Source organism: Canis lupus, chromosome 16 (assembly GCF_003254725.2).
Source record: "Canis lupus dingo isolate Sandy chromosome 16, ASM325472v2, whole genome shotgun sequence".
NCBI lineage: Eukaryota > Metazoa > Chordata > Mammalia > Carnivora > Canidae > Canis > Canis lupus.
This window is the reverse complement of record NC_064258.1, coordinates 40,521,727-40,537,409: the sequence shown is the minus strand read 5'-3', so window position 1 is coordinate 40,537,409 and position 15,683 is coordinate 40,521,727. Positions and strand designations below refer to the sequence as shown.

The 15,683-nt window shown below is 33.4% G+C and overlaps 1 protein-coding gene across 2 annotated transcripts in view; it reads left to right on the top strand.

The window, feature by feature from the left end:
* Positions 1 to 303: 303 nt before the first annotated feature.
* The window catches only part of MSR1 (macrophage scavenger receptor 1), a 78,596-nt gene continuing 63,216 nt past the window's right edge, over positions 304 to 15,683 (top strand). The window contains exons 1-3 of one of the 2 annotated variants that reach the window (XM_035699955.2): positions 304 to 525; positions 10,793 to 10,899; positions 13,578 to 13,691. In XM_035699955.2, the coding sequence (XP_035555848.1) occupies positions 10,797 to 10,899; positions 13,578 to 13,691 (217 nt within the window). In that variant the 5' untranslated portion in view covers positions 304 to 525; positions 10,793 to 10,796. The remainder of the gene's footprint in view (positions 526 to 10,792; positions 10,900 to 13,577; positions 13,692 to 15,683) is intronic. The other variant, XM_035699956.2, reaches the window with a different exon arrangement.

Below are 15,683 nucleotides of genomic sequence, written 5' to 3'. Positions count from 1 at the left end.
TATCCATATCCTTCCCCCATGTGTTTTGTGTTTGAAACTAGAAATGAGGGATTTAGGAGAAAGGATGAAGAAAATTACTTAAACATGGAGTCTTCTCTCAATGTAGAATATGAAAGAGAAGCCAGTTAGAATTAATAGAAGATAAAGAGATTAAACCAAAATAATAGACAATGAGAATGTTACAGAAGGCATACAGATTTTATAAAAAAGGAAAAAATTAATCTGACACATATCATGGACCCTGTTACAATAACCCTTGTTTCTTTTTCCTTTTACTTCTCTTTTCTTTTGTAATGTTCTAAGTGGGAAGAGGAATGAGTTATCTTACAAATTTAGATTTTGCAAACTTGTGCACTGATGAGAGTAATATTGAAGTGCATTGTGAAGAAGAATTTTCAACACACAAATGTGTCATTTCCTTTCTTCATGGACCAGATGCTGAAATACTATGTGATAAAGATTTTAGGTCTCAACTGTAAAGAGAGGGAAGTGGATAAATCAGTGCTGCTGTCTTTAGGACGAACGGTAAAAGACGTTTATTTTAATTTTTTTCCAAAATTGCTTCTATTGATTATATGTGTCTACTCTGTGTATGTGTGTGTTTGTGTGATAGGTGAGATGTATAAATATGTATGTTTATATGTATACATACATACATGTTTCTGTATAGATAATAATTTTTGGTAGAATTCCCATTGCTAAGAACTTGATCTGGTTATTTCAATGATTAAAAAATAGAGATTTCTGCTAGGTTTTTTGTAAGAGAAAAATATATGTGTGTGCATAAATATACATGAAATATACTAATTATCCTGTAGGTTAAACTAGTAAGAAATTTTTGCCATTTAATTGTCCATATGTTTTAAAAAATGTATTGACTTTATTCAAAATATGATTGAGACTATTTTAATTAATCTCATTACTTTTCATATAATACTTATGCCTTTAACCTAACACCTATTAGTACCTGTGTTTGCTTTATAACAAATATTGGTTGGATATTTACTATAAGCCGTTTGCTGAACTAGATGGAGGGAAGAGATCAGAAAAATAAAATATAGCCTGTCTTCAGGAAGCTCATGATCTAAGGCAAATAGCACAATAGAATTTGAGCACTTTAACTAGTTCTACAAGTGGTACAGTTAACTACTATAGAAATGTCGGAGAGGTCAACTTACATTACTTAGGGGGAAAGGATTTCAAAAGGTCTTCATGGATATGTTTAAGCTTAGGTTCATCTTGAAGAATGTGTGAGATTTACAGAGCATAAAATGGGTGTTAGCATTCTCATTGGCCATGTGAGAATAGTGATAGAAAAGTCACAGAACTGAGATTATAAATGTTTTATATAGTATTTAGGAGCTAATATTCTGCGGGTACATGCCTATATTTAAATCCAAGCCTCTCTACTTCCTAGCTGTTGAAGACTAACTAGTTACTTAAATATTCTGGGTCTTAAGTTTCCTAACCTTGTGAAATGGAGAAAATACTGGTATATGCCTCATAGAGAGGCTATGAGGGTAAAAGAAGAAAAGGCCATATTAAAAAAAAAATGGTACTTAAACGTAATTATTTATTGATGGTTACCTGTGTACTAGGCAATTTAAAAAAAGTATTTTAAGTTTTCAGAATAATTCTTAAACTGATATTATAATCCTATTTTACATATATAAAGGAAGTACAATCAAATCACATAAATTAAAAATTTGCCAAAGGTCACATAGCTAGTAAATGACACAGTCAGTATTCAAGCCTAAACTTCCAATTCAAGGATGAATTCACAACCAAAGATGAGCATCAGTGGCATTAGGCACAATTTGGATGTTTCCATTCTTTCATTAATCTCTCTTATGGATAATATTCCTTAATGTAGAGCTATTCGTTTTACAAATAATTAATTTGATTTTCATTCATATATATTTTTGACTGTTCATACAAAACCAGTTTTTATTTTTAAATAATAAGAAAGGTACTTCTTGGTGTAAATAATATAGGTGTAAATAATAACTTATTATTACACCAAATCTTAAGGATTTATTTACACCAAATCTTAAGGATGAAATTAAGGGTTTGATGATAAGTCTGAATTGGGAACAGTCTTAGAAGAAAGACTATACATTGAACATATATTACACATAAAGACTTTATGCATATCTATATATAGAAAGTTCCACTAGGATGTCTAAGCAATTGATATGAATAAACAGAAACCCAAGGAAAAAAATAAATAATAAATAATTACATGGAAATATCTCTTCCACATTAATAAATAATAAAAAACAAAAGCCACTTTTAGATACCATTTCACTCCTATCAAAATCAAAATGATTTGAAAATAAATATTACTACTAAATAATGGTAAATTTGGCCTAACTGCCATGCTCATGTATGGTTGGAATCTTTGTAAATTTTTATGATCTTTTTAAGGAACAGTCAGGCAGTAGATACCACGAAGTTTAAAGAGTTTTCCTTTCACCTGGTAGTTCAACATATGGTAAATTATCCTAATGAAACATTTAAAAGGAGAAAACTAAATCATGAAAATATTTATAACATCATTATCATCTATATTAATAAAACATTTCCCTCCAAAAGAAAACGGAAAAAGTTCTTAAAATTACGTTATAGTAAAATGACTACATAAATAAGATAGATTTGATGAATTACTATTTGGCCTATCAGTTTAAATTTTTAAAAAATCATATGAAGTATAAAAATATTGATATGATTTTAAGGGAAATATATAAGACCAGATGGTAATATACACAGTGGTATCAACTATGTAACACAGATACATATGTGCAAAGACTCAAATTTCATATGAAAATGAAGGTATTTTGTCTTATATAAAAATGAATAGATGACAGAATTTTTTTCGAAGTATAAGTATAGTTGGAATACAACATTATATTGATTTCAGGTATACAATATAATGATTCGGCATTTATGTACATTACAAAATGATCACCATGATAAGTCTGTCACCATACAAAATTATTACAGTGTTATTTACTGTATTCCCGATGCTATACTTTACATCTCTAGTGACTTACTTATTTTATAGTGGAAGTTTATATCTCTTAATCCCCTTTACCTATTTTGCTCATCCCCCTATTCCTTTCCCTCTGGCAACTACTGGCTTGTTCTCTGTATTTATGAGTTCGTTTCTGTTTTGTTTTGCTTGTTTATTTGTTTTGTGAAAATATGGTATTTGTCTTTCTCTGACTTACTTCATTTAGCATAATATCTTCTAGGTCCATCTCGTGTTGCTACAAATGCTAATATTTCATTATTTTTTTCTGGTTGAGCAATATTCCATTATATATATCTTAAAGAAGCACATCTTCCTTATTCATTTATCTATTAATGGACACTTAAGTTGCTTACATATCTCTGCTATTGTAAATAATACTACAATGAACAAAGTAGTGCATATATCTTTTCGAGTTAGTGTTTTCATTTTCTTCAGATAAATACCCAAAAGTGGAATTGCGGGATCATATGATATTTCTATTTTTAATGTTTTGAGGAACCTCCATACCGTTTTCCACAGTACTTGAGCCAATGGTGCATAAGTGTTCTCTTTTCTCCATATTCTTACCAACACTTGTTACTTCTTTTCTTGTCTTTTTAATACTAGACATCCTAATAAGTATGAGGTGATATCTCATTGTGGTTTTGATTTGCATTTTCTAATAACTAGTGATGTTGAGATTGTTTTCATGTGTCTGTTGCTCATCTGTATGTCTTCTTTGGAAAAATGTCTATTCAGTTTCCCTACCCATTTTTCTTTAAATCTAACTGGTTTTTGTTTTTCTGAGTTATATGAGTTTTTTTATATACTTTGAATAAATTAATCCTTTATTGGAGAATATGACTTGCAAACATCTTCTCCCATTTGACCCACCTTATCTTTCATATTGTGATAATATTTTCATAATAAAAACAGGAAAAACTGAAGGATATGTTTCCAAACAGGTTAACATTGAAACACTTTCATTATGGTTTTCCTGTTGCAGCTTCTGTAAACTTTTCACCCACTTTATAAAAAGCTGATATTGCAGAGATGTGTTTCACTTCTCATGAGAACATGCTTTTAATAGATTATACAAACTCAAAAGATTTCACAACCCTTTTTCAGTGCATTGACATTTGGTAGGAATGTAACTAAACGTGAGGTTACTTTTTCTCTTTGGAAATGACATTTAAAGGCATATTTGAATTGTTTGAATTGTTCACTGCCTGCTGATAAAACTTTGCATGTGTGTGTTCTCTAATATGACTAAAGAAAATTACAATGATAATATCAGTGTAAAGAACTAAAGTAATGTGGTAAATCTAATAAATGACTGAAGTAAAGTAAGAACATTGAGGGTGAAATTTTTTGTCTCAGTTTCTTATTTATGCACAATTCAGAGAAAAACCTTTTATTTCATGATGTATACCAAAAGGACTTTTAAAATTTCTACATGAGTGAAATACAAACTTTTCTTGAGGCATATCCTCAAATATGAAAACTAATCATCTTGCAAAAAATAATTGTCTTGCATTTATTTATGTAATTCCTTATAATGCATTTATGTGTGTGATGAGCACCTGCTAAGTGCTAGTAACTTTCTGTCTTTTGAACCAAAGAGAGAAAAACTACAGAATCCTGTACATTATCTACTCTTATTGGGTAGAGTTCCTCTGATTAGAAGAAACTGGAGACCAAGTCAAGCAAGCCCCTAAGTTCCACATTAAATCAAATGGATCAGTATTAATAATGAGCTCATATTTCTTTGTCTGCTAGGTCAGCACAGTTACCTGTGAAACTCTCAGATTTGGGGTCCGTTGAACTTCTGAATCCCATCCATGTTTCTTTTTTCTTTTTCTCAAAATGGAAACCTAGCTTTATTCTTTGCTTTTTCAGCAAAAGACGTTGAAACCCTAAGGTCAGCGCTTTCACTTTCCCTTTCCTGAGGTGTAAAACAGCACGTATTAGTTATTAATGCTATTTCCCCCATGTCTGTATTTTGTACATTGAGTAAATAATGAGTATGTTCATTAAAAAAAAAAAAAGAAAAAAAAAGAGAGAGAGAGAGGGTTAAAAGTAGATAGAAAATAGAGGAGATAAGTAGGGGAAAAGTATTTCATGTTGGTTGGTGATAAACTTTAGGTGGGATAAATCCAACCAGGATGGAGAAGTGAAAGAGGTACGTCATAAGTTTAAATATGATGCTCAAGAAAGGTCTAAAACAATGAGGTTTTAATCAGAACCTGAGTGAGATGGGAAGGTGTTCACAAGTTTTGAGCAGAGGAGTGACATGACCAGTAAGGGAGCTATTAAAACAGTGCAGGTGACCAAGATCATGGGGCTTGAACGAGGATGTTGTAGCACAAGTGGTGAGAAGCAGTTTCTTTCTCCCTTTCTTTCTTTCTTCCTTCCTTCCTTTCTTTCTTTCTTTCTTTCTTTCTTTCTTTCTTTCTTTCTTTCTTTCTTCTTTTTTTTCTTTCTTTTCTTTTCTTTCTTTTCTTTCTTTCTTTCTTTCTTTCTTTCTTTCTTTCTTTCTTTCTTTTCTTTCTTTCTTTCTTTCTTCTTTCTTTCTTTCTTTTTCTTCTTTCGCAGTCAGTTTCTATAGAGGATTTGAAAACAAACCAGCAAGATGTAATGACAAAAGGATGAGAAAAGGTGGGGGCCAAGAAAAACGCCCTAGATTGGGAACATACTGGAAATCCAAATAGTGATGTTATTAGGCAGCTGCATATACAGTTCTGGAGAGATATGGGCAGGAGATAAAGATGGAATACTTTAGGAGGAATTAGCAGGGAAAATAAAACTCCTCTCAATGTACTATCTTAGTGTACTCTTTCTCAACAGAAAAGCATGAACATGACCAGATTTCTGGTATACACTCAGTGCCTTTCATTTTTCTACATTTACTACTTCTGGACATTTCAAATCTGCTTCTACCTCTACTGTACAATCAAAATAGCTCAAATTCCATATGACAGGTCATGCATGTCCTTGTATGTCTTGAAATTCTTCTTTCTTTTCCATAACCTTGACTTGTTTTTCTACCATGGTGTCGAACATTCTTCCTTATCTTTAGTACTAGCTCTTCATGCCTTACTTGCCCACTCAATATGCTAGTTGTTGAATTTATATCCCTCATATTTTTTCCTGAAAGATATTTTCTATTCTGATTTTTTTGTTCTATTCTTTGTTCAAGTGCTACATTTTTGTGCTTGTTAATCAATTCTTTTAATTTCCTCCTCTTTCTTAATGCCCTTGGATTCTCCCCTTAAATGCCAACCCTATGCTACTATCCAAGGTTAGTCCATTTGTAGACATTTAATAGAGGGTTTTCTTTTTTAAAATTTTAATAAAACTACCCAAAGAAACTATAGTTTGAAATACAATAACTTGTACCATGTTTATCATCTGCATAAGCCCATAAAAAATAAAGTAAAGCTTAAAGCCCAAATAAAAACAAAATTGAGCCTCATCTCTATTTCAACATGAAAGGGAAATAAGTAAAATATTTAATGGCCAATGTATGTTTTATCATAGTAATATAAGCCAGGTCACTACTGCCAAAGCAAAGAATAATTTTTCATTTAATTTTTATAGGTACTTCCTCAATATTATGTTTTGGGTAGGTTGGTAAAAGCCAAATAAATTTATGCAATCAGAAAAATAAAAGAAGAATTCATGAATAGATTGCCCCCAACTACATGCTTCTGTGGCCATGTCTGCTGGGCCCTCTGCCCCAAACTGCTGCTTCTGTGATGCTGATTCACTCTACTCTCCATGCTGTCCCTGCTCTTATGCCCTTTAGTAGATTTTCCATCCCTGGGATATTCTTATCCTAATTCCTGCTCACTTTTCAAAACTTTCATCTTTTCTGTGTTCCCACCATAACTACCCCCTTGGTCAAGGAACTAATCACTCCCTTTTGGCCTATGTCTTCACTTTGGTGTGTGTGTATATATATACACATCAAAGTATATGTGTGTGTGTATATATATATATATATATATATACATACATACATATATACATACATACATATATATAACTGTCAGATGATTATAAAGATTTTTACTCTTTCATATTAATACATAAGATCTTTGGGGGTTGTGAATATTCTATGCGCATTGATTTGACTTGCTTAGTACTTGATATAATGATACACAATAGAAATTTGTTGGATTGGCCTATATGAAGGGATAGGTATTTCTATCTTAAAGTCATTGATTGGAAGTATCCTAATATCTATTTTTTGTTTGTCTGTTTTCATGGTGTAGCATCTAGCATTCTAGAGCCACCTTAAAAAAAAAAAAGTAGAATTCTTTCTATCTCCCAAGTAAACTCCTTTAACCCATTTCTTCTAAATTACAAATTTAGTTGAAAGAACATGTGGAGCTTCTAAACAAGTATATGGATAAAAATAGCATTCATCCTGCTTTATTGAAGCCAAGATTAGATCAGTAGATTGCCATTATGGATTTGCCACTTTCTTTCTCTTTAAAATAATAAAATGTTTAAGTTTTCTGTAAGAAGCATCTGTATAGATTTAGCAGTTATCATATCATATATATATACATAAACACACAGGGAATGATTTGAGAGATATCTCCAAAAACAATTCGAGGAATCTGTATTGTTGCTGAAGTTCACAAAGATACTTTTTTCATGAAAGCAAATCTTCATTAAAAACATAACAGATTGCTCAAATATTGTAGCGAGAGAGATAGCTCCCAACCTTCCATCCATGTTGGGGATTTATGTTGAAGAGTGGTTCTCAAAGAGAAATAGATATTTGGAATTGTGTGGGTGGGGATAAAGTTTTTGCTGTTTTTTTTTGTTGTTGTTGTTTTGTTTTGTTTTTTTTTTGTGTTTTGTTTGTTTTTGTTTTTTGTTTTTTTTTTTTGCTAGGGAAGCAGTAACATAAGGACTGAAAGACGTTATTGACACTTGAGGGTGGCAACCAGGAATGATAAACATTCTCCACAACAAAGATACTCCTTCAAAAAAAGAGCTTTCCCAGCCATGGTGTTAGTAATGCTTCCCTGAGAACTACAATGAGATGTTGTCAACTGGATCTGACAAAGTAAAAATGGGTGCTAATAAGGAAAAAGCTAGAGTGAATGGCAGTGTGTCAACAGCATGACATAGTCACCCAGTCCTAACATTTGGTTCAGTTCAAGGAAACTACCAGAAATGTAAGAATACAGACTACAAAAAAACAATAAAGAAGAAGGAAGGAAGGAAGGAAGGAAGGAAGGAAGGAAGGAAGGAAGGAAGGAAGGAAGGAAGGAAGGGAGGAAGGAAAAGAAAAGAAAGAGAAGGGAAGGAAGGACAGAAGGAAGGGAGGAAAGGATAAAAGAAAGGAAGGAAGAAAGGAAGGCTAGATCTGAGTCATGGGCACAACTCATTTGCCAGGAAGTTCTTTATTAGAAGCACATCTTTTTGGTCACAGTATCTACAAATATCCATCTTGTTTAAAAACCAAATACAAAACTAATATATGACAATATCTTATAAAAAAGTCTAGTCCATTCATTTAGCAAATATTTATTAAATATATTCTTTATTACAAGTTGCTTTAGATCCTGCTAATTGAATGATGAATGAAAACAGACATGGTCCATCCTCTTATGTCATTCAAGGTCTAGAGAGATTATCAGATTCAACAGGTTTCATCTTTTTTACGAAAATATTACCATCTAGAAGACTAATAATATGAGATCTTTCCTTTAATTTATGTGAAAATAGAGTTATAGTATCACAAATATTAGGACAAAAGCCATGGTCATGCCTAAGGAGGAGGGGCCAGTAAACAGCCTGACAGGAAAAGATTTCTGGTTAATAGCAGGTATATATATAAACATACACATTATGACCCCATTCTTTTAAAAAAATGTTTTTTAATTCTATTTAAAATACAGTGTAATATTGGTTTTAGGAGTAGAATTCAGTGGTTCATCACTTACATTCAACACCTAGTGCTTATCACAAGAGTCCTCTTTAATCCCCATCCACCATCTAGCCCATCCCCTACTCACATCCCTCCATCAACCCTCAGTGTGTTCTCTATCAGTAAAAGTCTCTTACGGTTTTGTTCCCCTCATATTTGTGAGCCCATTCTTTATAAACTAAATTAAAAGATAAACAGCTTTGCTACATTAGGCCCAATTACTTTGAACTATAGTTTTAAAATGAATTCAGCTAAGCTTTCTCATCATCTTAGTTTTTAAAATTATTTGTTTTGCTTGGCAAGTAAAGCTATCATCCAAATCAAATAATAGAATAAATTTAAAAGGGGGAGATAGGGGAGTTTGCAACTGAATTATCCAATATCCAATTTGGTTTCCTATAATGGTCAATTTTCCCAGATAATTATTTATTTCTTTTACTTTATCTCTGAGTATGAAAAGAAGATCTAAGTCCTTTACCTTCCCCCTCTGTCCCCTTTCTCCACAGTAGCCAAATAATTTAAAGACAGTCCTTGGTCAGATCAAAGGATTTACAGGAACTACAACCAATCCACAGAATGATGTATATACAAAGATTATCATTGCAAACTGCAAAATAAAGAATCGCCTTGGTAATATTTAAAAAGAAATATATTGACAGTTCAGTCACATCCTAACTGCTCAATACCTCTCCCCAAAGCAGGATGAATGTTTGCATAGGAATGATTGTCCTCCGTTTCCTGGACAGGATGTGAGTTTGGTGTCCTAGAGTTGCCTGTGCACTCAGTTAAAACCTCAGCTGTACTGAATCCCTAACTCAGCATTAGAGAAAATAAGAAATGATCAGAAGATGTCGACTTTATGCTAAATTTATCAATCAAATGAACTGAACTGTTTCCAAGAAAAAGTCATACAATTTTTTTTTCACTGAAAAATGTTTTTAAAATGTGGTCCTCAGACTGCTGGCAGTCTGCATCATTAAGAGAACTTGTTGGAATTGCAAATTCTTGACCCCTACCTTAAATAGCAGAAACTCTTGGGGTGAGGCCCATCAATCATGCCTCTCAAATAATCCTGATGCATCTTAAAGAGATATAGGCATAGATTGTGTCATAGAATATAAATGTGCTCAAAAACTACAAAGACCTATTTATGATGCTCTTGATATATAATGAGGGAAGCCCTGAAAGAAAACAATACAAATAAGAAGAGAAAGGAGAGTTAAGTTTTTCCTGTGCTTTAATCTAGTGACTAGACTTTATCTTTCAAAAGTGATAAACAGATGCCTTGGCAAAGGAAAAACTGGCTCATGAAGCTCTGATAAAAGATCACAGGAAATATTAGCTTCAGATTTTGCGTAACTGTTTTATCCAGAACCTCTAATAAAAGATCACAGGAAATATTTGCTCCAAATGTTGTTCAACTGTTTGTTCTAAGGGAAATTCTTTTTCTTTTCAGCTAAACAGTTGTTTTCTATCACTTCGGAAAAGATTTTTTTTTTGTTTGTTTGTTTGTTTGTTTGTTTTTAAGGTAAGGAAGTGTTACTTCCCCCTCTCAAAGAACACACATCTATAAACACAGATACACATTTGTCCACAGAAAGATACATGAGTGGATTCCATGTAGATCTGTCTTTCAACGTTAAAATTAAAACTTGTGGGTAGATACAATATATTGCTAGATATGGCAGATGGGGTAAGTTTAAGTAACAATCATACTTGTTCCCTTGCTAAAATTGAATTTGAGTTTTAAATTTCAATTTGAGACATTGTGCCAAAGGACCCTCGACCTTTCATGTGTAATGAATATGTTTTTCCCATGTGTCTGATAGAAGTATGGAACCCTGGGATAGGTTTCCCGATCACCAGGATGACCCTGATAACTACTCAGAATCTGTGAAGTTTGATGCTCGTTCAATGACAGCCTTGCTTCCTCTGAGTAAGTAGAAGGGTGGGGTGCCCACTTCCTTACAGGTAGTGACACTGTGTAAAATTACAGTCCTGGAACTTACCTTACCTGTGTATGAATGTTAAAATAAGACTTATTGGATAAGTAGGTCTTCTCTTTTCAGGCCAAAGAGAAAATAAACTTAGGTTGGACTAAGGAAGCTTTGTAATAGGTTAAGTTGGTCCACAGTGTTGATAGAGTCCTCTGATTTCTATCACCACTAATTAATATCTGAAAATCATGGGTGGTATGCGTTTGTATTAGGCTCCTAGGGTTGCTGTAAGAAATCACCAGAAATATTGTGGCTTCAAACATTTATTCTCTCACAGTTCTAAAGGCCAGAAATCTGAAGTCAAGATGTCAGCAAGGCAGTGCTCCCTTTCAAGGCTCTAGGGAAGAACCATTACCCTCCTCTTCCTAACTTCTAGTTGCTCCTGCCAATTCTTATTGTTCCTTGGCTTATAAATGCATCACTCCTATCTCTGCCTCCATCTTCATTTGGCCGGTCTTCTTCCTGTGGCTTAATGTGTCCTCTACTTTCTTGTAAGGACACCAACCATTGGCCAAGGGCCCACTTTATTCAGTATGACCTTATCTTAACTTGATTATACCTGCAAAGACCCCATTTCCAAATAAGATCCCATTCACAGGTTCAGAAGTCAATAGTATCTCTTGTGTGGAAATAATTCAATCTACAACAGTGTTGAGACAGAGGTTTGCATGGTTACAAGAGCTCAAAAGAATCAGTATTCAGTTATATCTGGATGGGTTCTTTTTAAAAAAAAATATTTATTCATTTGAGAGAGAGAGAGAGAAAGAGCACAAGAGAGAGTAGAGAGCACAAATAGGGGGAACAGCAGAGGGAAAAGCAGACTCTCTGCCAAGCAGGGAATCTGACATAGGGCTCAATCCTAGGACCCCAAAACCACGACCCAAGGCAAAGGCAGACACCCAACCGACTGAGCCACCCAGGCGCCCCTAGATGGGGTCTTTTAAGGCAGCAGGACCTAGTTGCGTATAATTCTGCTGAGCTTTAAAGGCTGAATACATTTCACTAAAAGGGTAGAGTGGATGAAAGAGGATCCACAGAAATTTCAGTCAGAGGAAGCAGCATATGCGAGTGACAAGATGGATGAGTTCTTACACAGACAAATCTGAAATACAGGCGGTAACCCCAAGGCATAGGGGTATTGCGCTCTACACAAACTATAGATGGGAGAGTGTGTGTGGAATTGATGAGACAAAAGGAAAAAAGATCGTAGTAAAGGCTGTTTAAGGTAGAGATGTTGAGAGATTGAGGAGGGAGGACAGAGGCATTGGAGACAAAGAAAAGGCAACAGGAACTTTGGAGAGCTACTTGAAAGGCAGAATGCAGAGGATTTGATTGTAAATTAAAAATACAGGAGATGGTTGATGAGTTTCAGGCTCATTCAGCCTGGCAAAAGGATATTCCATCTTGCTTGTTTTGTGGGTTGTTCTTTTTCTTTTTCCTTAGATCTTTCTTTTTTTTTTTTTTCTTTTTTTTTTTTCTTTTAGCTTTTCTGGGTCTTATTTTTGCTTAAAAATTTTCTCTCCTTTTCAATCCTTCATAGATCATTGTAAAATAATCTCTAAATTTTTAAATTGGGAATTTACCACCTTTTTTATTGTGCAATGAAACCAATGGCCATGGGATAAAATTTTTAGAAAAATCTAAGATTTTTTTAAAGTTATTTGAGATAGAGAAAGAGAATGAGAGAGATAATGAGCAGGAAGAAGGGCAGAGGGAGAAGCAGACACACCACTGAGTGGGAAGCCAAATGTGGGGCTCGATCCCGGGACACCAAAATCATGATCTGAGCTGAAGGCAGATGCTTAATTGACTGAGCCATCCAGGTGCCCAGGAAAGAAATTTTTAATGGGTGTCTTATTCACCTAATCAGAAAAAATGTCTTTGTCCCCTACTAAGATTCCCCCTTACTAAGATTCCCCTCCACATTGTGTTAACTTTGTACAATTAGTATCCCATTATGTGAATCACTATTCCCAATAAATGGATAGTATGAAAATATTAATATTTTCTGAAATGCCCATAGGATGGGCTTCATTGATCTATTCCAAAGTTTAGTCAAAATGTGAACACTTTTCTTTCATTTTTTTCATTTTTAAAGTATTCAAATCATAAGAGGTATCCAAATACAGAATTATTGAGATGAAATTGGAAAAGAATTTGCATAATTACCATTGAAAACAGATGTCTCTTTTATCTGATTTAAAGTCTGAAAAAAATCATAATTATATAGTTACTTGAGGAATCTGATTTTTGCTCAGAATATATTCCCACATGAAACAGAATAAAATTTATGTTTGAATATGTTGGCATCATTATTAAAATGTATCCAAAACATATTAAAATTTGTCAGCTAACTAATGCCTCTAAATGAGACAAGTACAAGTATAGAGGACAGTTAACTGTCATAGATGTTTAGTTAAGGAAAGTAAATCAGATGTTCATAGTGAGGTCCAGATTGGCTTTTCCTGTGACTGTTCTTTTGCTTCCTCCTGAATAAATGGGGACCGATTTTTTGTTCCGTAGGCTTGGTAGCAATGATAAAACTGGAGATTACCAAAATGTTAGATAGGAAGAGTTAAGTTTTCTAACAGTAGGTTGGGCTTTTTGTTTTTCTCAGATCCTAAAAATGGCCCTGCCGTTCAAGAGAAACTGAAGTCCCTCAAAGCTGCATTGATTATCCTTTATCTCCTTGTGTTTGTAGTTCTCATACCGATCATCGGAATCATGGCAGGTACAGTATTCTAGAGTTTTGAAACTCAGCAACTCATTCTATGAATTAGTTATTGTAGAAACAAAAGCAAGAGTTCAATCTTTTGTATAGGGGAGACTCACAAGGGAAACGTCATATCACAAAGTGTTCCTCAAATTCATAAATTAAAAAAGATTCTTCAAAGTTATTTAGTAAAAAAATAAAAAATAGAATAGAGAATGGAAGATCAAGGTAAAAATACAGGTATGTTAAGGTGAGATGGAATGGATTAGACCATTCCAAAAAATGTTATCCTCTGGAGTCCTATGTACTTCTAGTGGTGGATCATGAATTTTATAATAAGTATTCCAGTTGCCAATGTAAAGATATAAGCAGGACCGTTTACATTCACAATGCCTAAAATAAAACAAAACAACAATAATAAGACAAGCCAGTTGTTTGGGGGGCAGGGAACCTCTTCTGTTCCTAGTACTGAGAGGAGAAAGAAATATTCTAAAAAACAAAACAAAAAAACAAACAAACAAAAAAAAAGAAATATTCTGTAAGTTTTCAAAGAGGAGATCTTGCACAATAATGACCTATATTTCAGGGATATCTTTCAGGAATATGGCCACATGTTTAAAACATTTCTAAAAATAACCTGATGGCATCTCCTCAAAATAAAAAAAGAAAGTTTGATAATACAACAATTGTGACAGTAGCTGTCACTTTGGGGATTTACTACAGACACTGGCTTATAAATATTCCACAGATTATCTTAATATACCTTTACAATTGCCCTTGAGCAGACATATACTTATCCTTATTATCCACAAAAGGAAACTAAGACTATTCAGTAGTAGAGCTGCAGTTGTCACCCATGAGTCTTGACTCTCAGCCTCTATGGTCTACTATCTCCCAGTGTAATTGAATTTTTAGAACAAATGTGATTGGCCAATTAAATGCATGCACACACAAACGCACACACATGTGCAAAACAGTTTCCATAATTTTAGCCAAGAAAATATTACCACAGGTAAAAATGAATTCCTATTTTGATCATTAAAAAAAATAAAAACAAAAACTAACCACAGCAAACCAAACTGATCAGCCAAACAAACCAACCACAGCCATCTATGGAAAAGGACCTGATATGTCTGTCATTACACAGCTGACTTCCTGATGAATTGAGATTATCTGTATGTTGTTTTTGTATAGCTTTTGTTCATTTGAAATGCACAATTGAAAGATGTTTCATTGCTTGGGCTCATTAAATATAAGCCAGTTATAAAAGGCTATCACTTTTATATAAACCATGGCCTGCAGAGTCAATGCCAGGAAATGCAACTTCTATCTAGCAGACATATGCAAAATGGGCCAATGAAGTCTGGAAAGAATTCAGCATTTTAACAAGTTCAAGGTCTTTGGGCTATTAGAAAATACTACCAAGTTTCCATATTTGTTGTTGTGTTGAAATGACTGATCCAAAGTAGTTTTGTTTAAAAAAAAATAGAATGGAAGAAAGAAAGGCATTTTGTTTCCTAAAACTATAGCAGGCATCTAGTAAGACTGACAAGAAGTTAAAAATGTTCAAATCTTGTAAGTTCACATTAGCACTTAAATTCACCAGAACTTGGAATAGATCTCATTGTTTCTGTCACACTTGAATAAACAATTGACAATCCATTTTCAACTTTAATTAAGTTACAGATCATAATATTTTTCAAAAACAAAACAAAACAAATGCAACACATATCTCTACTTGATATTAAAAAATTACAAATAAAGACAAAATATACCCCAAAAGATAGAAATTACCCTGTTTTGGCAAATATGAATTGATGGATGAAATAAAATGTTGTGCATAAAAATTCCATTTAAATTTAGAATATCTTATATGATGAAAGATACTTCTTTTTTAAAAAAAGAAATATTTTATTTATTTATTCATGAGAGGCACAGAGTGAGAGAGAGAGGCAGAGACATAGGCAGAGGGAGAAGCAGTTTCCATGCAGGGAGCCTGAGTGTAGGACT